At 37.2% G+C, this 25,803-nt stretch overlaps 1 protein-coding gene across 5 annotated transcripts in view; it reads left to right on the top strand.

Annotated features, from left to right (window-relative positions):
• KITLG (KIT ligand) overlaps positions 1–25,803 on the top strand; it is a 169,933-nt gene that overhangs the window by 29,067 nt on the left and 115,063 nt on the right. For all 5 annotated transcript variants that reach the window (XM_008062471.2, XM_021714705.1, XM_021714706.1 and 2 more), the window contains exons 2-3: positions 8,056–8,169; positions 20,442–20,504. In XM_008062471.2, coding sequence (XP_008060662.1) covers positions 8,056–8,169; positions 20,442–20,504 — 177 coding nt within the window. The remainder of the gene's footprint in view (positions 1–8,055; positions 8,170–20,441; positions 20,505–25,803) is intronic.

The following is a 25,803-nucleotide window of genomic DNA, read 5'->3' as shown; positions in this document are numbered from 1 at the left end:
TTTCTAGTACTATCTGCCACTGTTAAAACTTGCTCCCAGAAAAGGACCCCATGAATCTGTTGAATTTACTTGAGAGTCAATTTTAGTCAATATCACTTCTCTCTACCAGGACTGTTATTATCCCATGCCTCAGTCCTAACACTGCACCCAGATTTCTTATTCTTTTCTTTTTAAGTCATGTAAACAATTTGACAGCAACTTTTAGCGATTAAAGGGTTGTTGCAGTTTTGTGTGCTGTAGGGAGTTTGTGGGGAACACTTTTGATGCATGCCTCTAAATTTACAAATTGAGAACTCTAAATTTACAAATTGAGAACTGCCAACAATAAGATTGGTTTAATGTGTCTGTGCAATGAAAGGTTATCCTGTAATGAGAGGTTATCACACAATGAGTGTGACCTAGAGAGAAAAGTTGTACAATACTAACAAAGTAGCCAAAGAAAAATGTAGTATGCAGACTCAGAGAATGTTACAGAAAAACACAGTGAGATAATTACCAAACTGAAAAGATACATTTTAGAGCAGAAGTCACAAACACAGGGACATTTTGCCTATGCACTATATCTTCATCAGGGTGTGTGCTGGTGTGTGTGCGCACACCCACACATTTAGACACCCATTATACCCTTGGAGTTTCTAGAAGTTGGAGGAAACGGAAGAAAGAGTAAACAAAGATAAATATTTTGTTGATACATTGGGATACTTCACTTAATTGAAAGTTAATTGTCTGTTAACTGAAGCTACTCTAAACACAGTTGAGGACTAAAAAATAAATAGAAAAAGGCATCTGAACCCAAAAATCAGTGTCGAAATATCCATGTGCTTAAGGTCAGACTCTTTGTTCGTGGAAGATTTACTCTACAAAGTCCTTTCTCAGACTGTTTTACTCAAACATTTCTGAAGCACTTGTCTCCCTGGTTTCCTAGCCAATGCAAAGCCCATAAATCACACAATGAATAATCACATAGCACCTATAATTTGAATAGGCTTTCCATTTTATTCTCACTCCCAGTTAATGAGGTGGGTGAGGCAAAAATTATTTTTACTCTTACTTTTTTGATTGAGAAACAGATACTCAGGGGATAATTTACTTGTTTAAGGTCAGGGTAAGGGGCTCAGAGGTTTTCTGGATCTATGTTCTGTCCACGGTTTCCAAAAGCATTTTTTTTTTTCTTCTTTCCCTTGGAAACCTTTGTTCAAACAAAATCTTACCCAGAAGCATGAACAAATAAAACAGAAAAAAGCTGAGCTGCTTTGTTTAAGATAGAGATTGGGGACCCAGAATTCTGGCAGAGGCAGCTTACTTTCACCTGGAATAGCTCAGACATTACTCCACTGTATCATTCATTCATTCAGAAAATATGTTGCTTGAGCTCTGTATTATTTTTCTATTGCTGCTGTAACCAATTACTGCATAGTGACCTTAAGCCATACAAATTTACTGTGTTACAATTTTGGAGATCAGAAGTCCAAAATAGAGATTTCCCTAGCTCACATCAAGGTGTCGGTGGGACTGTGTTGCTTTCCAAACGCTCTAGGAAAGAGTCTGATTCCTTCTCTTTTCCTGCTTCTGGAAGCTGCTTGAATTCCTTGATTCCTGGCTCATTTTCTCTGTTTTCAATTCCAGCAATGGCAGATGTGAGTTCTCATGTCACACCTCTCTGACCTTTCTTCCATCATTATATCACTCTATGACCAGAGTTGGAAAAATCAATTTTTAAGGACTCAGGCAATTAGATTAGACCCAGAGAATCCAAAATACTCTCTCCACCTTTAGGTTCTTAATCACATATGCAAAGTCAATTTTTCCATATATGGTGATATATTCAAAAGTTCCAAAGATTAGGACGTGGACATCTTTGGGGCCATTATGCTGTCTCCTGAAAGCTTCCACATTGGCCATGTGTTGTCCTTGCCATCAAGACTGCAAGAAACTAGAAATAGGCATGTTAGCAATAAAAATATGTTGCAAGCAGTGCCCTGGCAATCTGGAAGACACAGGAAAATGAAGGCACAAACAAACAAAAGCTAAAATAAAATTTTAAAAACAATCATTCCAATCAAGTACAGTAATTTAGAACTACTTCATGAAGGACAGTTGCGGATACCAAGATGCCTTGCAAGTCTTTCCTTTATGTGACTTACCTGAACCTCAAAGAAAAGCAAAATTTAGTATCTTTATTCAGTTTAATAGATCAAAGGAGTGTGTGTACAATGTATTAGAAAGATTTCTGCATAGAATAATTAAGACTGAAAGTATTCTTTTTCATATAAAGAAGTAAGCATTGTCTTCCAGCTCTCTCCTGGGCACATTGATGCAGGAGGTGTTCATATAGTTGTTCAGAATTTTCAGTATTTCTAACTTAATTGGTTCACTGTCCAAACGTTTAGCTCCGCCAGAATAAAGTGTGTAAGTCTATGAAAGGGGAGAATTTCTTCAGGGTAGCAAAGTATATGCAAAACTAAATTACAAATTTAATTAATTTATAATAGTTATAAAATCAAGTATTTTAAAAAATATAGATTTTTCAGGGATGTTTGAAGGTTAATAAGCTAACGTAGTTTTAATTTTAACCCTTAGCAAATAGATTTCTAAAAATGGGCAAAATCATATCTTACAGATATTTGAATTTAACTGACACACAATAAAATTGATGTTTCCCTAGCAAAACCATTTTACAATTACTGTAGCAGTCTGTGTAGATATACTTTAAGAAGTGATCAAGGGACACATACAAAATATTATTAAAATCTGAATAATGTAGTCGATCCATCTGTGACATAGAATATGGAACCAACTTGTCTCCATATGCTTGATATTTACAAAAGTATTAAGGTTTTAGAGTTTTGCCATCACGGCTCCCACAAATGATCCAACAGATTTCTGGAAGTTCTGGGACAGTATGGGATGTTTAAAAGGACAGGAGTTGCAATTGGATGGGCCTGGGCTTTTCTACTGTTGTCACTCCTCAGAAGTCATTACACCTCTCTCTAACTCAATGTCTTCAGCTCTAAAACTAGGACATATGAAAGTTAACTATTTTGTGATTACATGCTTGCTACATAGTAAATGATCAATAAATTATTAGCTTTATTCACTGTATTGTTCCCCAAAAATACTAGTATCTGCATTCACAGTCCAACATCCTGCCTTATAGTAAAATACTTAGCTATCTGACTCCTATTTAAAGCCTCTATTTGCAAACTCAATCTCAGCCCTTCTCAGCAACTCAAGGTTCTTGCTCAAACTGTTCTCTCTTCTAACCTGCATTGCCAATTGCCCCCTCCCACTGGATCATCCCCATGGCATACACACATCCTGTTATTTCTACCATCTTACAAACAAAATGCTCTTCACCCCCAACTTCTTGCCAACTGCCATCTCATTCTGTTTTTATTTGTTTATATGTTTATGTATTCATTTACTCCACTTTCTAGGAAAATGCTTCAAAAGAGCTGTCTATACGCACCACTTCTGCTTCTACTTCTCTCTTGCTTTCTTAAACCCCCTCCAGACTGGCTTTTTCTCATACCACTTGAATACAAATGCTCTTGTTAATGTCACCAGTGACCTCCATGTTGCTAAACCAGTGGTAAGTTCTCAGTCCTCATCTCACTTACCCTTTTACCAGCATTTAACATAGTCTGACCTGTTCTCCTTAAAGTACTTTTTTTAAACTTTGCTTACTTCCGTAATCCTTTGGCTTCTCCTTCTAAGGGCTCCTCTGTGGGCTGTAACTCATCTGCTGGGTCACTTGAGGTTAGAGCATCATAGGAGGCATACTCCCCTGTTCTTTTTTCTACTTGATACTCCCTTGGTGATCTCATCTACTCTTTTGCCTAAAATTCCACTGATATATGGATGGCTATCATATGTATATCTGCAACCCAAACTTCCCTCCTAAATCCAGATTTAAATATCCTGACCTGGTACCATCATTGCAAAGACATTTTCAAACTTATGGTCAAAACTAAACTCCTTACCAGCCTCCCAAACCTCCTGTACCTCTATCCAGCCTTCCCCACGCCAGTCGATGACAACATCATCCTTCTAGTTGTTCAGGCGAAAATCCTTATAGTCATCCTTGGCTCTTTCTCTCAAATCACACTCCAACTGGCAGGAGAGCCTGTTGGTTCAGCCTTCAGAAGATGTCCATAATCCAACCACTTCTGGTCACCCCACTGCTTGCACCTTCTTGATTAGATGATAGTAATGACCCCCAACCAGTCTCTTCTTTTTCTACTTGTTGTTACCCTAAAGTATATTTTCATTAGAGCAGTCAGATTTTATTTTTATTTTGATGTATATTTATATCCTTCCTCTGCTTAAAATCCTGCAGTGAATCCCATTGTATTCACATTAGAAGTCAACACACAGACAATAGGTTTCTCTACCTTACTGTGATCTGGCCTCTTCATTCTCTCTCTGACATCATCAACCGCTGCTGCTCCCTGATTTACTCTTGCTGTGTCTTAAATAAAACAGATTCCTTAAATAGACCTGAGGGCCTTGGCACCAGCTTCCCTCTCTGTATGCAATACTCTTCCCACGGATTTCTGCATGGATCATTCCCTCAGCTTTGTTCAAACATTGGTAAAATATGACCTTCTCAATGAGGCACTCACCAAATATCACCCTACTAAAAATTTCAAGCTGTTTCCACACATACCACAATCTCTGAAAAGGAAGGAGGTAATGGTTACTTCTGTGGCTCCTTGCAGTAAGAACTCAAGAAACTTGTAGGTATATACCTATGCATCCTCCAAAAGAATTCAGCTGAAGTTACTAGGTAGCAAATAAGCGCAGATGCATACTTTTGTTTCTTATTTTAGATTCAGAGGTACATACATGTGCAGGATTGCTACATGGGTATGTTGCATCATGTTGAGGTTTGGGCTTCTATTGAACCCATCACCCAAATTGTACCCAGTGGGTAGTTTTTCAATGCTCACGCTTTACCCTTTCTCCTCCTTTTGGGAGTCCCCAGTGTCTGTTGTTTCTATTGGTGTGTGCCCAGTGTTTAGCTCCCACTTATAACTGAGAATGTGCAATATTTGGTTTTCTGTTTCTGTATTCATTCACTTAGAACAGTGGCCTCCAGCTGCATCCACTTTGCTGCAAAGGACATGATTTCATTCTTTTTTTTATGTATGTGTAGTATTCCATGGTGTACATGTACCACAGTTTCTTCATCCAATCCACCATTGATGGGCACCTAGATTGGTTCCATGTTTTTGTCACTGTGAATACTTTCTTGTTGAGACTGGTTCTGAAGGAGGATATCCACTCTGGAAAGTGAATAGAAGCTTATCACATGTCCCAAAAGGACTACTCAACTAGCAAGGCAGAAACTGAAGGAGTGGTCCTGCCTATCCAGCGTCACCTGCCATTGTACACACATCCCGTGTGCAGTGATTTTTCTGACATTAAAGATAACCTGGGGGTCTGTTCTGTTAGTGCTGTGTCTGCTCTTTTGTTACCTGTCCTGTGTTTTTTCTTAAAGCCTGTAGTATGCTTGGTGTGGGGGGAGACCTCTTGTGACTCGTGAGTGTGGTTGTCACTCTGAATCTGCCATCACGGCTTCCAGTGGAGCAGAGTAGACATTGTGATACCAGTCCCTTCTGCCTTGCTCAAGTCTTCTCTTTTCATAGCCCTTCCTACCTTTTGACACACGGTATAACCAAGGTACTTCTGTTTGTTGATTATGGGTTGTCTTCCCTCAATAGAAGGCAAGATTTAGGAGGGCAGGGAGTTTTGTCTTTTTGTACAGCCCTAGTTATGTAGTCTAGAACAATGTCTGGCATACAGTAGATGCTCAATAAATATTTGCTGAAAAAAATAAGTAAACATATGTTTCTTTAATATTTATTCAATGTCATGCATAAGGCAGAGTGAAGACCAGGAGTAGAATTTCTGCCTTTATATTTCTTAGAGCCATAATATGAATATCACTTTAGAAAAGAGGGCCTTGGGAAAATATATCTCAAGAGGGGTTATGTCTTAGCAATGGCAATATGAAAGGAAGCTTAAGTTTAATAAATTATGTGAAGGGGAGCATCTGTGTGTAAGGATTATCCAAAAGAAGAATCCTCCAAATGTAGTCCAAGGGAGAGAGTACTATGAAAAGTGTGACCACACAGTGCTCAAAGTAGCCCAGAATAAAATTACACAGGATTACTTCCTAAATAGACCACAGTGGTAAGGGGGAAGAAAAGGATTTTAATTTTGTTTATAAGCCACTATATATCCACATAGGCAGCACTGTAATCTAATAAATTTTTAGCAAATGACAGTTGTTTGGTCCAGTGTAATATCTAGTTAGCAAGCAGATATTAATTGAAAATAATAATCCAGTTCCTTTTAACATTTGAATAGCTACATAAATAGGAACGATTTCCAGCCATGCGCATCTGGGCTTTTGTGTAATTTTAAGATTTTATAGAAGAATGGTAGCTTGTAAAAGAAGTCTCATATATTTTAAGATATCTTCACATCTGCATGCTTTTGTCATGCTGTTTATTTTTGCTGGAACACTCATTCTTTGTCAATTCTTGCAAACTCCTCCTTGTCCTCCAGAATCCAGCCAGAGTCACATTTTCTCTCTGGCTTTTCTTGGCACTGCCCTCCTGTGACTGACTCCCCACCTTAAGGTTAATTGATTAATTGCTTCCTCCTCTGTGTTCCCAAAGCATTTATCACGAGGTGTGGGTGTTATTTATTTATCTGCCTGTGAGTTTCAAGGGCATCTTCATCATCTCTGTTTTCCTAGTGACTGGCACTGTCCCTGTCTCGTAATACATGTTCAATAAATGGTTATTGAATTAGAAAATTAGGATTTTTTTTTTACCTTGGTCACTGATTTATCTAGTAAATATTTATTAAGATCCTTTAATAAGCCGGGCTCGGTGGCTCAGCCTGTAATCCCGCGCCTTTGGGAGGCTGAGGTGAGTGGATTGCTTGAGCCCGCGGGTTCGAGACCTGCCTGGGCAGGCGAGACCTCATCTCTACAATAAAATCAAAAAATTAGCCGGGCATGGTAGCGCGCGCCTGTAATTCCGGCTACTCGGAAGGCTGAGGTGGAGGCATCACCAGAGCCCAGCAGGTCGAGGCTGCGGTGGCCGGGAGCGGCCACTGCACTCCATCTGGGCGACAGAGTGAGACTCCAACTGAAAAAAAAAAAAAAAAAAAGAAACAAAAACAAAAACAAAAAACAAACAAACAAAAAAGATCCTTTAATATACAAGCACTGTGTTATGTGTTGTAAAGATACTGATAAAAATAAATCAGATGTCCAAGGTCTCAAAATTCTATAGTGTAATAAGGAAAAATAAGTCTTGCATAAAAATAACCACTGTATAATACGTGATAGAAAACATCTGCAAAGAGGTGTGTAGATTGTGTGTATGAGGGGGAGAGAGAGAGAGATTACTTTTTGCTAGCGTTCAAGAATGTCTTCCTATTGGCTAACGAAATATTCTCCTTATTAAATGGCTAAAAGGCTGCCCTTCAAAATCCTAATTATTTTGATGTGTCACAAACTAGGTTAAATTCTGTCTTAGATCTAAAAATAAACCTCTCTCCTTGACTTTCTCTTGGTGTAACTTTGTAGACCATTGGCTTAAAGCACTGCTGAGGGGTTATGCCGCTACTTGCCAAACAGTCTACATTTAAAGTAGGAAGAAAAGGTTTCTTTTAGTGCCTTAAGGTATGAATTTTATGCATTCCCTAGTTTTTAAAAGACACCTTAAGTGCTAAGTCCTTCACATGTCGCTACAAGCCTATTCCTAATTGCCATTAGGAAATTGGCTGTAGAAAGATTTTTGACAAAAGTGAACAATATATCATTGAAAAAATAATTCAAACCAGAGTTTTTTTTAAAACTTTGGTGAGCATAGTTTGAATGCTTAGCATTTAATTGTTTTTAAGTCAATAGCCTTTTTAATTTTTTTTTTATTGGTAGACTGACCTTTCCCACATCAAGTCATAAGATATATAGTTTGAGTGATTGCAGATTTTAAATGATGGTCACCAAGCAATTTTTCTGTTTTCATTTAGACTTGGATTATCACTTGCATTTATCTTCAACTGCTCCTATTTAATCCTCTCGTCAAAACTAAAGGAATCTGCGGGAATCGTGTGACTAATAATGTAAAAGACGTCACAAAATTGGTAAGTAAGGAAGGTTTTTCAGTGGCTGGGATTGTTTCTTGTGCTTGTTAATCAAAAATTTAGGGTTCTCTTGCCCCAAATTACTGATTTTCTGCAACAAGGAAAGGAATCATTGAGTTATTGTGAAGTGTTTATAGAAAGCGGGTAGGGAGATAAGATCATGGAGAATGTGTTGGTAAGACCAGCCCATTGCACACTACTGCAGTGACTTTGTTTCTTTCCTGGTCTTTTTCCTTCCTGCACAGACAGTGAAGGACCCTGGAGCGTTTGCTGTGTGCTGATGGGTCAGCACCAGCTTGTTCCCCCGACCCCTCTAGTGGGTTCTCTAGAGTGTTTTATTTCCCTTCCACATGCCTTCTTACTCTTCTCTAACAAGCTTAACAAATAGAGGTATGAATGGCCATTCTTCCCTTTCCATCCTGTCACAGGGTGGGTGTTTGCTCCCTCAGAAAACAGTTGGAGGAGCGATGTGTTGCCCAAATGTTAAATGAACTCCACATTTGTCACATTGGAACTCTTCCCTCAGCCAAAGCCACTGCCCCTAAGTCACTGCCAGCTCCACACCATGCCTCATCAGAAGCTTCTTCTTAAGATTAAACCACAAGGAAAAACCTCACACCTCTGGAAGGCATTCTTCCCAACTCTCATGATCTAGGGGAGATTTTACATGCTCGTATACTGTGTATGATTACAGGATGAACAATGTCTGAGAAGCCTTTTTCTAAGTTCCTTGTTCAAAATGGCCAGGAACACTGGGTAACACAGTTATTTGAATACTAGAAAACAGAGGTGATACTAGGGAAGAAATCAGGAAAATGCAGATTTAGAAACACACATGCACACAATTTGTAATGATTTTTTTTTAGGACACCCAGAGAGTCCAGGTTTAAAAGCATTCTTGGATGCGGCATCTGAAGATGTAGCAACATGTTTTACTTGAGAAACCAGGGTACAAAGCAGTACCCCATTGCTTGCTGTATACCCTGCAAGGTGCTTTATAGTGATGGGGGTGAGGAAGAAGTACTTTTTAAAAACACAGATCATGGTTCTTTTCCTCAAGTTGATTGTTAGTTAGTGACCCAGGAAACAATACTAAAAGACAATATGTGTTCATAGTCTAAATTCTGTGTATATCAGTAGAAGGTATTCGCTCATTTAATGTTTGTCAGGTGAATGAAGGAAAAAAGTGTTCCACTTTGATAAGAATCAAAATCTACCATGGTGCTCATTAAAATTATAGGTTCCTGAGCCCCATACTGAGAAACTGCCTCCATAAGTCTGAGAAAAAGTTCCAGACATCTACATTTTAAACAAATTTCTGAAAAGAAATTTAAGAACCATTGCTTCTAGATAGTCTCTTTTGTCAGTTTGGAGCCCAGAATGTCTTTACCCTAATTTCATCTCAGTTTTTATTATAACTAGTTATCTATGTTGTATAGATTTATAAGGATGCCAGGTGAATACGAATCTTCAAAATATGTTTAAAGTAGGTCACTGGGAAATTATAGCTGTCAAGGAGCTGTTTATATAATCCTAGGAGGAACTGAGAATGAGCCTGGGAAACATGCCCTCATCCCGGGAGCAAATATCAAATATGTGGGCATGATGCATAATTGGAAGATAGTGTTGTATTGACCACAGACAGAGCATTTTCAAGGTCAACATATTACTTCAGAAAAAACTCATGTAGGTGTTATTATTTGTTAAGTGCTTAAGGAATACCACTTAATAAGCACCACTTCCTGTGAATCGTCAAACCACTGGAAGATAGTGTTGTACTGACCACAGACAGAGCATTTTCAAGGTCAACATATTACTTCAGAAAAAACTCATGTAGGTGTTATTATTTGTTAAGTGCTTAAGGAATACCACTTAATAAGCACCACTTCCTGTGAATCGTCAAACCAATATTTTCAGGTGGTGTAAATTGGTATTATAAGCACCTTCCAGGACTTTCTAGTCTTGTCCTTAATCACCTGTTTATTATCAGCTTGTTACCTATCAATTGATGTAATGAGAAATGGCAAGAAGCATTAATAAGATGAGGAAGAAAAAAAAAGATGAGGAAAAAGTGCCAGAAAGGGATATGTATTAATATTGACACTGAAATATAATTCCTCACTCTAAGGGCAAAAGTCAAATTGTTAAACTGGAGAAAAAGTGATTTTTTTTCCTTTCCAGCAGTTGACTCAGGGGAATAAGATTTAATTTAAAGAGTTGATCCAGGAAAATTAATGTGTTTTCTTTGGATTCTACTTTTTTAATGAACCATTTGGAAAAAAAAATCAAGTTAATAAAAAGTATGACTCAGAAGTTCACTTCTAATTGAATAAACAAAGACCTGCACAATTCATAGCCTGTAGTCCATAGAGTAGGACATGAAAAAGTATAAAGCAATCCCTGAGCTCAAGCAATTATTATCTAGTTTGAGAGATAAGACATCTTCATAAAAAATAACTAACACCATAATAACAACACATAAATGGATGCCAATAAAAATTTTTTTTGGTACAAGACAGGGCCCAACCTGGGCTAATATTTTGGTTAAATGAATAGATTTTGGAATCTCTCCTGTATTTAAATTCCAGCTCTTTGACCTTAAATAAATAATGACCTTTCTGAATCTCAACTCTTGCTTTCCAATTTGTGGCATAGATTAAATAAGAGAAAGTACATATAACATTTTTTATTTGTTATTGGTACATAACCTCTTCCTGCCTTAGTTTCCATTAATATAGTATAATTGAGAGATTAATCATATTTAACCTTATAGAGTGATTATGAGGATTAAACAAGTTAATGGAACAATGCCTAGAACGTAGCAAGTGCCTGCTAAGTCTTAGCTGTTTATAGTAGTGATACTCATAGTAGTGTTGGTAGGATCATAGGATGCTGAAGCTGAAAGGAAATTTAGAGACAATCTCAACAAGCTTTTATAAATAAAGAAACTGAGACCCAAGGGTGGTAAAGTCTGAGACCCAATAGTGGTGAAGTCATGGCTGTGTGTTGTGGAACTGAATTTCAGTCTGGCTCCTAGAGTCCACCAAACTGCCCAGCTTTTACATATATATATGGATTTCTAAATGATACTTGGCTTGAAAAAAGAACCTAGTAGTTTGAAAGCCACTGCTTACTGAATCTCTGCTTGTGGAGGTGAGATGTAGAACCCTTCATGTTTCTGACTAGCATCTTACATGAGCATTATTTGCATACAAGTACCAGGACTGCTTAGGCTGTAATGCTTATAGCGTTATTTGTTTAATGCTTGAAAAGAAGCAACATGTTCTTATCCATTAATTTCACTAATTTGAATAGCAGCACAAGTGACTGTTGAATTTTATGAATGCTGATAATCACAGCCTTTCTCTTAAAATGCTGAGACAAAGCATCTTGGTGGAAGTCAGGAATACTTGGTTGTTTGAATATCAGCTCTACTACTACCTGGCTATGTGACCATGGGCAAATTACTGAACCTTTCTGGGATTTAATTTCCTGATTTTTCAAATGAAGAACGTGGACATGATCAATAGCTCTTAATTTAGGATTCATAAACTTCAAATGCTTGCACATGAAACCCTAAATTGTGCCTTCATATACCTTATGTTAATTTCTGAGAAGAGAGTATATAACTTTCATCACTTTTCAGGGAAGTCTGTGACCCCGAGGAAGATAAAAACTACTAAAAGAAATGTGGAGGTCCTTTTAGCTTTAAAATGATTTTATTCCACGCTGACATTTCTCTAGGTTAAACTTCTTGGAATAATTCAATAATCCCTGAACTGGACTAAAGGAGGGTAGAACAAGAGGAATTTGCTTTGCAGGATAACCTTGGTACGCTTCATTTGAGGGAAGGAAAGTGAACTGGCAGTCTAGTTTTTTTTGCCTGTGCTTATGCTTTCTTCAACCGAAGTCATTCCTTTGCTGTCTCTACCAGTTCCTTCTTTGCATTAGGTGGAAAGTTGCGCTGTGCCCACAAACCTTAAGTTTATTTGCTTGAGATGCTTCTCATGTCACAGGATCACATGATTTATCATTTTCCTGTCAAATTTTTTTTTTTTTAATTTCTTCTTGGACATTCTGTACTGTCCCTACGGTCCCCATGGTTTTCATTTGAAATTCTTCTGGCATGTTTACTCAGCATAATAGTTCATCTATTTACAGAACATTTTGCTTTGTTTCTAAAATGTTGTAAGACTTGTTTTAAATGGCAAACTCAGACTTACCTAAAGAAAAGGTCAAGTGTTTAGGAAGAGGATGAATCAAACTTTTAAAACTTGTATCTATGGGATAGTTAGGCTACAGTTTTTAATAGTTGTGAGTGTCCATGTAAGAAAGAAATCCAAATACTGAAATAGTTCAAGCTGGTTTTCGCAGTTTGCTCTTCTTACTCTTCCCTTCATTTATGAAAATGTTTCTTTTCTTCATTTATGAAAATGTTTTTCTTTCATTTGGAGGAATTTAATGAAATGTGATTGTGTTGCCTTTTAAAAATATTTTTATCTTTAAATAGCTGTTGAGTAAGGATTTGTCTTGTTCAGAATATCTTTTAAGGTGGGTTGCTGTCTCATCCCTGACTTGTAAAAGGTAAGATTACTCAGTCTTTTCAAGGTCAGTCCACAAATCAGTAGGGTGGAATTAGAACAAAAGAATTTACGGTATACTTGGTCTTGTGATAGGCACTTATTTTAAGTTGGTTATATTAATCTTGGATATTCATATAATGAGAGATTACAAAATATCCTCAGTAACACATTTTCACACTTTGAATAGTTAGCCTTGATTAGTTCTGATTTTTGTTCTTCAAATATTACATTGTTCAAATAGAATGGTCACTGCATTAAAGAGAATCTCCTCATTTCTAAATGAATTCTAAGTTTTTCTTCAAATGACCCATGCATATCTTCTCTTTAAAAGTAAAAGTCTCACATAATTTTATTTGATCAAAAATAATACTTTGAGCTGGGCTCGGTGGCTCAGCCTATAATCCCGCACCTTTGGGAGGCTGAGGTGAGTGGATTGCCTGAGTCCGCGGGTTCGAGACCCACCCAGGCAGCGAAACTTCATCTCTACAATAAATCAAAAAATCAGCCGGGCATGGTAGCGCATGCCTGTAATTCCGGCTACTAAGAAGGCTGAGGCGGAAGGATTGCCGGAGCCCAGTAGGTCGAGGCTGCGGTGTCTGGCAGCGGCCACTGCACTCCAGTCTGGGCAACAGAGTGAGACTCCAAATAAAAAATAATAATAATAATAATAATAATAGTAGTTTGATAGATTAATAGTTTTTAACATTTATTTTTACTAGTTTGCAATGTTTATCATTTTAATTTCTGTTCCTGTGGTCAGTAGAAATTTTTTTTCTCTATTTAAGGATAAATTTAGGACTTTTAGTATTTAAAGAAAGGACAGATATGTATTAAAAATAACATTTATAAAAACTGTCTAGATGGGTTGCTGTATTATCAGGCATATCAATTTTATTATTTAAAAAAAGTGATTTCTTTACAAAGTAAATCACATAGATAATATGTCTTCTGCACCTTGCTTTTTTATTTTTATTTTTTGAGAGACAGCATCCTGATATGTTTTCCAGGCTGGTCACAAACTCCTGGCCTCAGGTGATCCTCCTTCCTCAGCCTCCCAAAGTGCTGTGGTTACAGTTGTGACCATTACCTGGCCTGCTCCTTGGTTTTTTTTGAAGCAATAGTTATGTTATGAGTATCCAGGCATCTTGTAAAGCACTTTGCATATTGTTTCCTTCAGTTTTCATAACCATATGAAGTAATTATTTTTAACCCCATTGATTGGTTCGGAGGCTGAGATCTAGTGATGTTTAGTAACCTGACCATCGTCACCTGGAAGGTAGAAAGCTGAGTAGAGGTTTGAATTCATAACTACCTGTCTTTGGAGCACAATAATTGAGTTCATGATTTATAATGTTTTCCCAGTAGTTTAAAATATAAGTTGCAATTTCACTTTATGAATTAACATTGTAAACTACTGAATTTTTTTTCCTGAATAGTAGCCACCTCATTTTATTGTGATTAGGAAGGTATCATATTGTAGAAGCTTAATTAGTGCTGCTTAATTGAAATTATCATCATAAGATATATCTGTGAAATAGACAAAAAAGTTTTTAACCTCTTCTCTTTGAAGGCAAAAAAAATTATCAACATTTTTTTGTTATTCTTCACTGAAGAAAGATAACCCAGAAAAGTTTTCTGGCATTGTCATCTTAGTTTTTTAAATCACTAGTTGAGTTATTATTTTTTTAAAAAAACACTCAGATACCTTTGAGAACTACAGGTAATTGACCTGGTTGACTAGATTTTTAGCCAGCTTTAGTGGGAGATAATTTATCAAGAGAAACAAAAAAGCAAAAAGATTTTCCTGCATTATTTCCGAACGTTAAACAACCAACATTACAATAAGCTGCTGTATATGAGTGAACTATGATATTTAGACAGAAATGTAGTGCTTTCTGTCTTCTACAGCCATGATTCTTGAATTTCACTGGGTCTGATGAGGCTGAAAACTATGGACTCTTTCTCCAAAAGGGTTCACATATGCATAACATTTTATAACAGTGTCAAGGGAGCTATGAGTCACTACTGCATTGTAATTTTTCTCTTGTACTTTGAAGAGACCACTGAGATGAGTAAGAGTCTTGCCAAGGGTATCCAAGTGGTCACTAATTTTGTGAGATTTGGGGACCTCAATGACATTTAAATCATGAAATTCAAAGATTTTTAGACCAGGGATCGAGAGGGAGTTAAGTATTCTTACTTTGAGTTATTTTTCTCTTGAGTCCAAATACCTGCAGGGTACAGTATGCAGCTAGTGCCAATTTGGCTTGCAAAGACTTTTTCTTGGCTAAGTTTCCAACATTTCCGAAAGCTGTTCTCCTGTGTATTTTTTCCCCAATGTCACTGAGTATGGTCAATCCTCAGGACATCAAAAGAAGATAGCAAATGAAGTTCATCTAGTAAAGTTAGCTTCTTATCAAGTCACTTGTTTTTGTAGTTTTATACATCTTACAGTCTAGCATAGAACTGACATCATTGCACTTCAAAACAAAAACTCATAGCAGTGATTTGGCTTGTGGTAAAATTTTCCATCAATTAAAAAAATTGTTTTTTTGTGCTGAACTTATTTGAGTAGAATCGATTTGTTTTCAAAATATGTACCCTTTGTTAGTTACCCATTTAACCCTATCAGCAGGGGATACCTCCATGGAATCTAGACCAGGTACCTGTTTTCTGGTTTCCAGTTTCTGTATAAAAATTGAACATATATCCAGCATCCTCCTACTGGTCGTCTAACCTTTTGCCTGTCTCTGTTCTCTTTTTGCCCCAACCCATCTTTCCACACTAATCTTGCTAATTTACTATCATGTTTCTTTCCTGCTTAAACATGTTCAGTGTTGCACCACAGCTTATATAAGAGTCAAACCAGACTGAATTGTTAGTCACTAGCTAGTTCACCCTCTTTATTTTACAGACAAGGAACAGAAGTTCCACAGAGATGATGAGAGGTGCCTAAGCAGGGTGACTTTTGCTGTGGAGTTCTGGTAGTAGAACTGTCCCTGCTATTTCTTAGTCTTCCCACTGGAATTCCTTAATCCTACATTCAGGAGGGAACTCTGTAATGTGGCTTTTCCAGTGTATTTCTTCCTCTTATCTGGTCTTCCTAACATACCATGAACTTTTTCCTTTCTTTGCCTTTGCATATGACCCTTCCCCAATCTAGAATGCTCCACTCCCTTGCAATTCATATTCATAGAAATTCACGCTCATTTACACACCATGCCTAGGCACTTAGTATCTTATACGAGTTTTTCAATCCTTATGAATCCATTAACTAGCTTCTGTTGTGATTCTCATGTTACACACGTCTAAATTTGGCCTAAAGTTGATGGAGTAACTTGCTCAAGATCTCTGGGTTAGCAGGTGGCAGAGCCAGGATCCAACCTAAGCAGTTTGTCTCCAGAACCTATGTTGTTGATCCCTCCATAAAATTCCCTGCCTTTAGGGAACAGCTTCCAAGTTCCAGGTCAAAGCCTCCCTCTATTCTGTAAAATTGTTCACAATGACCATTACACATCAGAAAGGCTGAATTTATTGTGAAGTTATCTGTGCTTTCTTAATGCTAATCAATGTACTAAAAGTTGAATGTCTCTTATCCAAAATGCTTGGAACCAGAAGTATTTCAAATTTCAGATTTTTTTTTATTTTGAAATATGTGTATATAGAGAGAGAATCTTAAGGATGGGATCCAAAACTAAACATGAAATTTATTTATGTTTCATATATACTCTATACACATAATCTGAAGGTAATTTTATATAATATTTTAAATAACTTTGTGTGCATGAAACAAAGTTTATGTTCAGTACCTCTGCATGAAATTTTCCATTTGAGGCTTCATATCAGCACTCAAAAAGTTTCCAATTTTGGAGCATTTCAGATTTTAGATTTTCAGTTTAGAGGTGCTCAACCTGTATAAATGCCTAGAAAAATCATAAAATAATTTATGAAATGACCATATATATCTATGTTACCTCCTAAATTATCTTCTAAATGTAATTATAATTGGAAAAGAACTGATGAAAGCCAAGAAAGTAACAAAGGGGAGATAGCTTTGTAGACAGGTATGCTGTGCACCAGCAGATAGGGCCAGGGTCAGTACCCCCACCACTTACTCCTGATGTCCGTGACCTTGAGGCTGCTAGTTACCCTGAGTCTCCAAGCCCTTACCTATAAAATAGGCTTCATAAGATCTCTCATGGGGTTGTGGTGAAGACATAAATGAAAACTTGTTATGAATTATAAGGCATTTTTTTTAAAAATAGTATTATTTTTAGTCTCACTAGAAATTAAATATCAACATAATGCAGACATCACTTTATTATTATATCACATACACCACCTCTCCCCCCACCCCAGTAGTACAGTGTGGAGATTCCATGTCTTGGTCAGAAAACTTTTTATAAGCTTTCTTTGACTTATTTGAACCTATTTTTGTATATAAATTCTCATAAAATAAAATTGGCTAGCAGATATGCAAGTTTTCATTTTCTTTGGTCTTTAGATATATACTCAGAACCTAAGTTTTCTAAATATGAATTCAGTTGATTCTCTATTTGTATTATTAAAATAATGTTTTATTTATAAATAAATGTTTATTTATATTTTCAAAATTATGCTGAAGGAGGGGCTAGAATGGCAAGCAACTTGTGTTCAGAATATCTGCCTCTTCTTGCTGTGTTTTTCCTTCTGGAATGGCTTTAGTTTATGGGATTGGTTCATCATGAAATAGAACATTGCTGCTTAGTCTCAAGTATCAACACCTGCAGAAGGTCTGCTGTATCTTTGCCACCAAGGTTTACCTAAAACAATTAGATCGTTTTGCTTTTCCAAGATAGGGATGAAGACTTAGAGAAGAAGAGAAATCATGGGATTTTGATGGGAAATTTGACTGAGGAAGAAAGTTGAGTATAAAGAATATAGAAGTTAACCCCTAAAATAAGTGGAAAGTGGAAAATACCACCTTCTCTGGCAGCAAGGATTCCACTATTTTATTAAGCATGGCATGAGGAGGATGATGGTGGAGACTCACAAGAGGAAAAGACCCAGGACACATGTCCTCCAGAGAGTAGATGAAAATGTGTAATGAGGCTAAGAGGCAAGAGAGGCTCACTGTCTTAAGAACCTGGCTCTAGTACAGAGTTAACATGTGGTGGTTGTGTGACCTTAGTCAAGTTTCTTGAATTCTTTGAGCCTCAATTTCTTCATCTTTTTTGTTTGTTTGTTTGTTGTTGAGCGAGGGTCTCACTTGGTCTTCTAGGCTGGAGTGCAATGGCATGATCACGGCTCATAACAGCCTCGACCTCTTAGGTTCAGGCCATCCTTCTACCTCTGCCTCCTGAGTAACTGGGACTACAGGTATTCACCACCATGCCCAGCTAATATTTTGATTTTTTGTAAAGACAAGGTCTTGCTATGTTGCCCTGGCTGGTCTCAAACTCACGAGTCCAAGCAGTCCTCCCACCTTGGCCTCCCAAAGTGTGAGATTACAGGTGTGAGCCACTGCAGCCAGCCAATTTCTTCATTTGTTAAATAGAGAGAATATGTCAGAGGGTAGGTAGGTTGTGATGATGCTACAGTGGACACAGTGCCTGGCACGCAGTAAATATTCACTAAGTGTTAGGCACCGTTAGTATTTCATGATAAAGTGAACTGAGGAAGGAGGAATAAGACCAAGAGCCTGAGCTCAAGGCTAAAATGAGTGTGGGGTGGTAGCCCTGGAGGTAGGATGGCAATGAACATAATAGGGTCAATTAGTACCTTGGCTCCCATCTGACTACTCATGCCTTTGCCTGGATTCTTTTCACAATAAATTGTTCCCTGATTCTAGAAACCGTTGACAAGTCCAAGAAGGACCATATGGACTATGTTACGGGAAATTGTTGGAGATGACTTAGTCCAGCAAGCATGCACATGATCTCAGCTTTCTATGGGGAAAATAAAGTCTCTAGAGACGGGATTAAGGGAAAAATAAGTCAAAAGACAAGGTAGGCCCTTGAAGATGTGATGGTATAGAGCCTCTAGTTTATATGAATACCCAATGGGTTAAGTCAGTAGTTGTCTGTGTTATTCAGCAGGGAATTTTAATAGCAATATAAAAATATGGGGATGACAGAGTCGAAGATGTACCAAGGGACTCAAAAAAAACCCAAAATTATCTTTTAGAGAGCAGTCCCCTAGTAGTATAGGCTTCCCCAGCTATGTAAGTGTTCTAGGAACCCATCGGCATCAGTGTACCAGCTAGTGGTGTTGTGAGAGACTGCTTTCAGCTTCAGTTAATTTTTTTAATTGGATATTCTTTCAGTGAGTTTGCCCATTTCATGATGAGTGATTTACATGAACAACCAACCCATACCTTGCTGAGTATTCAGAGTTTTTGACCAAAATGACATGACCCCCCCCCCCATGCCCCACCTTTCTTTTTATCCAATCTCACCCTGAGCAACTTTTTTTGTTTCCCTGGATGAAAAAGTCCTCGAGTCCTCAAAGGGAAACCTTTGCCAGTGTGGAAGAGGTGAAACAAAAAATGACAGAAGCAGTAAAAGACATCAAAATGAATTAAAAACTGTTTTGAGTGGTGGAAAAAGCATCTTGGTAGGTGTATTGACTGAAGCTTAAACATGTAAGAATAAATACACAATGTTTAATAATTCTGAGGTTTTTTGGCATCCCCCTCATATTTAGGAAAGAAGAGAAGCTAGGTCTCTGTGACTTACTGGGGCTATTTGCCTCCGAAGTCAGCTGCTAGTATAGCCGTCAATAAAGAACGTGGATTGTGTTTACAATGAGTTTATAACATTCACCTATCTCAACTCTAAATGACCATTTGATAGCTGTACCTTGATTTCTACTTTATAAATGAGAAGAACCAACATACCAAGAGTTTAGATTTGTTTCAGATTCCATGGTTCCAAATCTGTTGCTTATTCACATAAGCCACAATGATGTAAATAAATCAGGCGTTTTTAAAAGCTTTGAAAAGAAGGGGGGCAAACATCTGTGGCATCTCACATGTTCAGCCCAAGGTAAGCAGATTAAGTTATGTCACAAATTGAATCTTTCTAGACTTAAGCCATAAAGCAGTTGTGTCTCGTAAATAGTATTGTTCTTTTGAAGTTTCACTGACCCTTTTTTCAAGATCAACATAGAAAGACAGTTCTCAAACTTGAGTGTGGATCAGAGTCATGTGGGGGATTTGTTAAGTAAGATGTATTAGGTCTGGTGTAGCCCAAGAATTTGCATTTCTGGTGAGTATCCTGTTGCTGGCATATCACTTTGAGGTCCACACTTTGAGTACCAGTGACATAAAAAAATATACTTTATTACTAATTCTATGGAGGGACAAGTAGGAAAATAGTCCTAGAGAAGAAGTCCAAGACCACAGATGGAAGTTGAAATTCAAACTATGTTTCTAAAATTCGATAGGTTATACTTAGCCAGCCATAACTGAATTTGGAGTCCAAAATGTTTGTATTATCGCTTATGTTTTTTTTTTTTTGAGGGTGCCTTTGATTAAAAAGGGAAACAGAGGATGAAAAATCAGTATATATGTAAATATTGAAATCCATCAGTAACTTGAAAAAGCACAGCAGATTTGAATGCATTTTCTCCAAGCCCTTACAAATAATATGGTTAATTGATGTGTATGAATTTTCTTATGGATTTTTTTTTTTTTTTTTGTCTCTGTAGGTGGCAAATCTTCCAAAGGACTATATGATAACCCTCAAATATGTCCCCGGGATGGATGTTTTGGTATGTAAACTGTACATTTCTGAGTCTTATGTTACTAGCTAACAGATGATGTGGGGTCATTCAGACAGAGATAAGAAATGATCTGCAGTTTAGGTGTTTGCTAATTGTCAGGATTTGAAGAAGGTATCAGTGGAATTTGACTTGCATAGTTTTGGGTTTTTGCTTTTTGTTGTTGTTTTCCCTCCAGCAACCACTAAACTTCATCCTTTGGGCACACATATCTGAGACCTGTACAGTCATCCTTCAGGATCCTTGTGTATTGGTTCCAGGACATGTGGCACCCCACCCCACCCCCATGATACCAAAATCAATGGATGCTCAAATCCCTTATATAAAATGGCATAGTACTTGCATACAACCTACACACATTCTCCTGTGCACTTTAAATTAGCTCTAGATTACCTATAATACTCAATACACTGTAAATATTATGTAACAGTTGTTATACTGTGCTTTTAAAATTTATGTTTTATTGTTGTCATTATTTTTTATTTTTATTTTTTTTTTAGTTGTAGTCTCACTCTGTCACCCAGACTGGAGTGCAGTGGCTGCTCCCGGTCACCACAGCTTTGACCCGCTGGGCTCCGGCGATCCTTCCGCCTCAGCCTTCCAAGTAGCTGGAACTACAGGCACGTGCTACCACGCCCAGCTAATTTTTTGATTTATTGTAGAGATGAGGTCTCGCCTGCCCAGGCGGGTCTCGAACCCGTGGGCTCAGGCAATCCACTCACCTCAGCCTCCCAAAGGCACGGGATTACTGGCTGAGCCACCGAGCCCGGCTATCATTATTTGTTAAATATTTTCCATCTTTGGTTGGTTGAATCCATGGATACAGAGGGCTCTCTGTATTCCCAAAATAAATATGAATCTGCTTTAAAGCTAGCCACAGATTTCCCATTTTCCTTAAGTATCTCCCCCCAAAAAGGCTTGAATATAAACTTATGTAAAATTTTTTTCATACCTCACCTTTTTCTTGCCTATTTAGTTTGAGAACTCAACATATTTTAATCTCTGAATTTATTAGAAAGAAAATAGATAGATAGATCTTACAGTAAGCATATGTGATTACTATTATAAATACTACTCTATTACTGAAAACAAGTAATATGAATAAACAAAGAATAATTTTAAAACTATTTTAATTATTTTTCTCATTGCAAGGTATCAGAATTCATGCATTAAGCAATATTTCAGGCATAGAGAATAATGTGATATCTATACCCATCACAGACCTTGTCAAATCTTATCATTGCACAATATTTGTCTGAAATATATTTTTAAATAATGAAACATTATAAATATAACTGAAGCCCTGTATATGCTCTTTGCCATCCCCATTAGTCCCCCTCTGTCTGTTAGTGGTAGCAGTTATTCTGAGCTTGACCTTGTCATTCCAATGCGTGTTTTTAGGGCTTGCAATATGGTCAGCAACCCATGGAGTTGTGCTGAGCAGAATGGTGCACAGTAACCATGCATTCTCTTAACACTTTTATTGCAATATATGCATCCACACAGGAGACATTGAGCTTTTGCATATTTAATAACTTTATGTTCCAGTCATTATACTGTATATACTACTTTGAAGTTTGAGTATATCTTTCAACATGCTTTGACATGTTGTTCCTTGTTTATTCACTTTAACTAATGTATCGGATTCCTTAAGTAAATTTAAATCATTTGGGTTACTCCCTTCTCTGCAACTTTCATCTTTCCATAATTTACCAAATACTCATTACATATCTACTTTGTACAAGTTGTTTTAGACTTTGAGTGATTTTTGTGGATCGGTCAATCAAAATTATTATCTGTTTAAGGCACCACCATATGCTTGCACTTAAAATGCCCTTCAAAAACTGCAAGGCTATCATTTCTAGAAAATGTCAAGGCTCTAGTTCTTTTCCTTAGTAAGCATTTTAGCAAGAAATAACTGGAGGGTTTTAGAACTTTTTAGAACATGTGTCTTCATGTTGAAACAGTTATCCTCAAGCCTAGGTTCACATCCATCCTACTGAGTTAGAAGTGCTCTCTTAAAATGGAAATGTAAAATTATTAGCAGCCTGAAAGCTAATTAATTCAGTTGTTAATCAGTCAGCAAGCCCTCAGGAAAAATCAAACCCAAATGGCTGATGAAGAGCCAGAACTTTGCCTGAAATGTTAAGAAACAAGCACACATCAGTTAGACAATGATCTTATAACTGAGGGTGGAGGGGAATCATCCAGGTTTTCTATAACACTTTTCCATTTGCAAAATGATCCCACATATTTATTACCCTGGATGTGATTAGGAAGACTCTGTGAGGGAGATAGAATAGCTGTTATCATTCCTGTTTTACAGAGGACACACTGAGATTTACAGCCCAGAAGTATTTTGCCCAAGGTTATACAACCTGAAAATGATAGAGTCTTAAAAAGAAACTCCCTATACCCAGGTCATCTAACTCTTAACCATGGGTTTCAAAAGGCAAAGGAGGGAATCTAAATAATTATAATACTGAGAGAAAGTGTTTGAAGAGAAACCTCTAGGTTATAAAGACCATCCCCACTCCTGAAGGCAGCAACATTTAGGATGGTGATTACCAAACTTACTCAGAGAAGTCCTGCTGCTCTTTTAAAAACAAGTGTTAAACTGAAAACAGCTAAATAGATTATTTTGTGCTGGTATAATCATAGATTGTGCTAAATCATAGATTTCAGTATTGGCTGGTGATAGCAAGAGCCAAACTTGTGAAAATAAAGCCGATTCACTGCCACATATTTTGTCCTTCTTTCTGTAATTGAAAAAAGTCCACCATTATTTTTGATCCTGGCAAGCTGTCCTTGCACAACTGGAGAAATGCCGTTCTTGGGCACCACAGGTGGCAAGAAAAACCAGCCTGTGTGTAGGGCTTTGGGCAAAAACAGAGGTCTTACCCTTTGTTTTACCTTCTTTTTAAAATGTTAGTTTCTGCCAAGAACAGAGGAGTTTCCCAGTAGAGAGGTCTCTGATTATTTGCAAGTGGTCAGAGTCCCAGCTGCCTTATCTTTTGTCTTTAAACAATAGAGGGTGGAATGACTGTGAGTGCCAGAAAAATTCTCTGGGCCCAAAGTAATAAAATTCTGCCAGGGGCACTAGGCAGAAGAAAACTCTAGAATAGAATACATTTATTTTTTGCTTTTGTTTGTTAAAAAAAAAAAACTGCTAAATAATCCTGGAAAAGAGAGTCTACTTTTCTAAGGGCCTTCTTAGAAAATTACCTAGCAGATTCTGTCTCACAAACAAATAGCAGGGTGTGATCAACCGCTTAGTATTTAAACCTAACAATAATTACCAATTCTATTTTAAATTCTCCAAAACTATAATATTGCCAGACTGTTAGGATTTTCTGACCTTAAAGGTACCTAAACATTTCTGGTTCTTTTCATTTACTAGTCATGTTATTGTAGAAGGAATAAAAATTGAGCTGCTGTATGTTGCCACACATCCATTCTCTTGAACTTCCATAACATTATATAAACTGTGAGTTGCTTGTAATATTTGAGTAAAATTTTTTTTAGTCATTATGGATACTTAATAGCTGTGCATATTTATGGGGTACATGTGATATTTTGATAAAAGCATACAATGTGCAATCATCAAATCAGGGTAAGTGGAATATCCATCCACTCAGACATTTATCTTTTTTTGTGTTAGGAATTTTCCAATTCCACTCTTTTTGTTATTTTGAAACATACACTATGGTTAACTCTGCATTATTATTGTCACCCTATTATGCTATGAAACACTAGATCTTATTCTGTCTTCATCAATTTTTAAGTAAATTATATACTCACAAGTGTTTTCAAAATTTTTTATCAGGAAATAGTTTCAAGTTTACAGAAAAGTTGCAAGAATATTCAAAGACCACCCCTGTGCCCTTTAATACAGATTCGCCTATTTTTGACATTCTACCTGCTTTCTTTCTATGTGTGCCTGTGTGCTTGATTGTTTTTCTGAAGTTCTTTTATGACATCAAGGCCCTCAAATACTTTAGTACCTATTTCCTGAGTAAATAATAGTCTTTTACCTAAACACAGTGTATTTGCAACTTCAATAAATTGGGCTATAATTATAATACTTTCTTGACTGGATTTCAATTTTATCTTTTTTGCATTTCTTTTACTTCAGTCTAAGAACCAATTTAAGATCATGATTTGCATTTTGATGTCATGTGATTAATGGCTTCCTAAAGATGTCTTGTCCTGTGAATATATTACCCTACATGACAAAAGAAACTTTGCAGATGTGATTAAATTAAGGATTTTGAGATGGAGAAATTATTCTGGATTATCTGGCTGGGCCCAATCTCAAGTACATGAGTTCTTTTAAAAAGGAGACAGGAGTATCAAAGCCAGAGAGGGAGATTTGAAAATGCTACACTGCTAGCTTTAAAAATAGAGAAAGGGGCCACAAGTCAAGGACCACAGGCAGCCTCTCATTGTTGGAAAAGGCAAAAGAATTTCCTTTAGTACCTCCAGAAGAAACACAGCCCCAACGAACGCCTTGATTTTAGCCTATTAAGACAGATTTTTGAACTTCTTACCTCAAGAACTGTGAAATAATAAATTTGTGTTGTTTTAAGCCACCAGGTTTATGCTAATTTGTTACAGCAGTAGTTGGAAACTAATACATCGTGTCTCTTTAGTCTCCCTTAAGAGTTCTTCTGCCTTTCTTTGTCTTTATGGCATTGATATTTTGAAGAGATAGTCCTCCTTCCCTTTAAGTAAAGTGGTTTTCTTTAAAACATTTGATGGATGTCTCTTATTGACACTATTGAGCTTATTTATGCATCCCAAGCCATGACACTTCATAAGTAATGACGCATGTTCATTATCCCATCTAGAGGTGTACAGTGTCCGTCTGCCCCCTGTGGTGCTGTTTGTTTTGATCATCTGGTTAAGGTGTTCCACTATTTCTATATATTCATTCATTAGCAATTTGGGGGAGATCCTTTGAATCTACGTAGGCAGTACTGCTCCTCATCAACGTTTCTCCCATAGATTGAGCATCTATTGATGGTAAACCAGTCTTTACTATCATGTCTTTGTCAGTTTTCCATTAAAATATTTTAAAGGCACAGCTAGAAGAGGAAGTGAGTGGCAACATGTGATTTTACTCTAACCCCCCCACCCCAGCCACCTTCCCTCTACAGTACCCTTCCTGGCTATTTCCATCTGCTTTTACTTGACCTCGATACCTCTGGGCTCTTCCTAGCTTTAAAAATAGAGAAAGGGGCCACAAGTCAGGACGTCTCAGGATTTATTATCTGAGGGTTTGACTCTT

Source organism: Carlito syrichta, unplaced genomic scaffold (genome assembly GCF_000164805.1).
Source record: "Carlito syrichta isolate Samal-C Ts95f unplaced genomic scaffold, Tarsius_syrichta-2.0.1 Scaffold305718, whole genome shotgun sequence".
In the NCBI taxonomy this organism is placed as follows: Eukaryota; Metazoa; Chordata; class Mammalia; order Primates; family Tarsiidae; genus Carlito; species Carlito syrichta.
The sequence above is the reverse complement of the archived record's forward strand: the minus strand, read 5'-3'. Positions and strand labels throughout refer to the sequence as shown.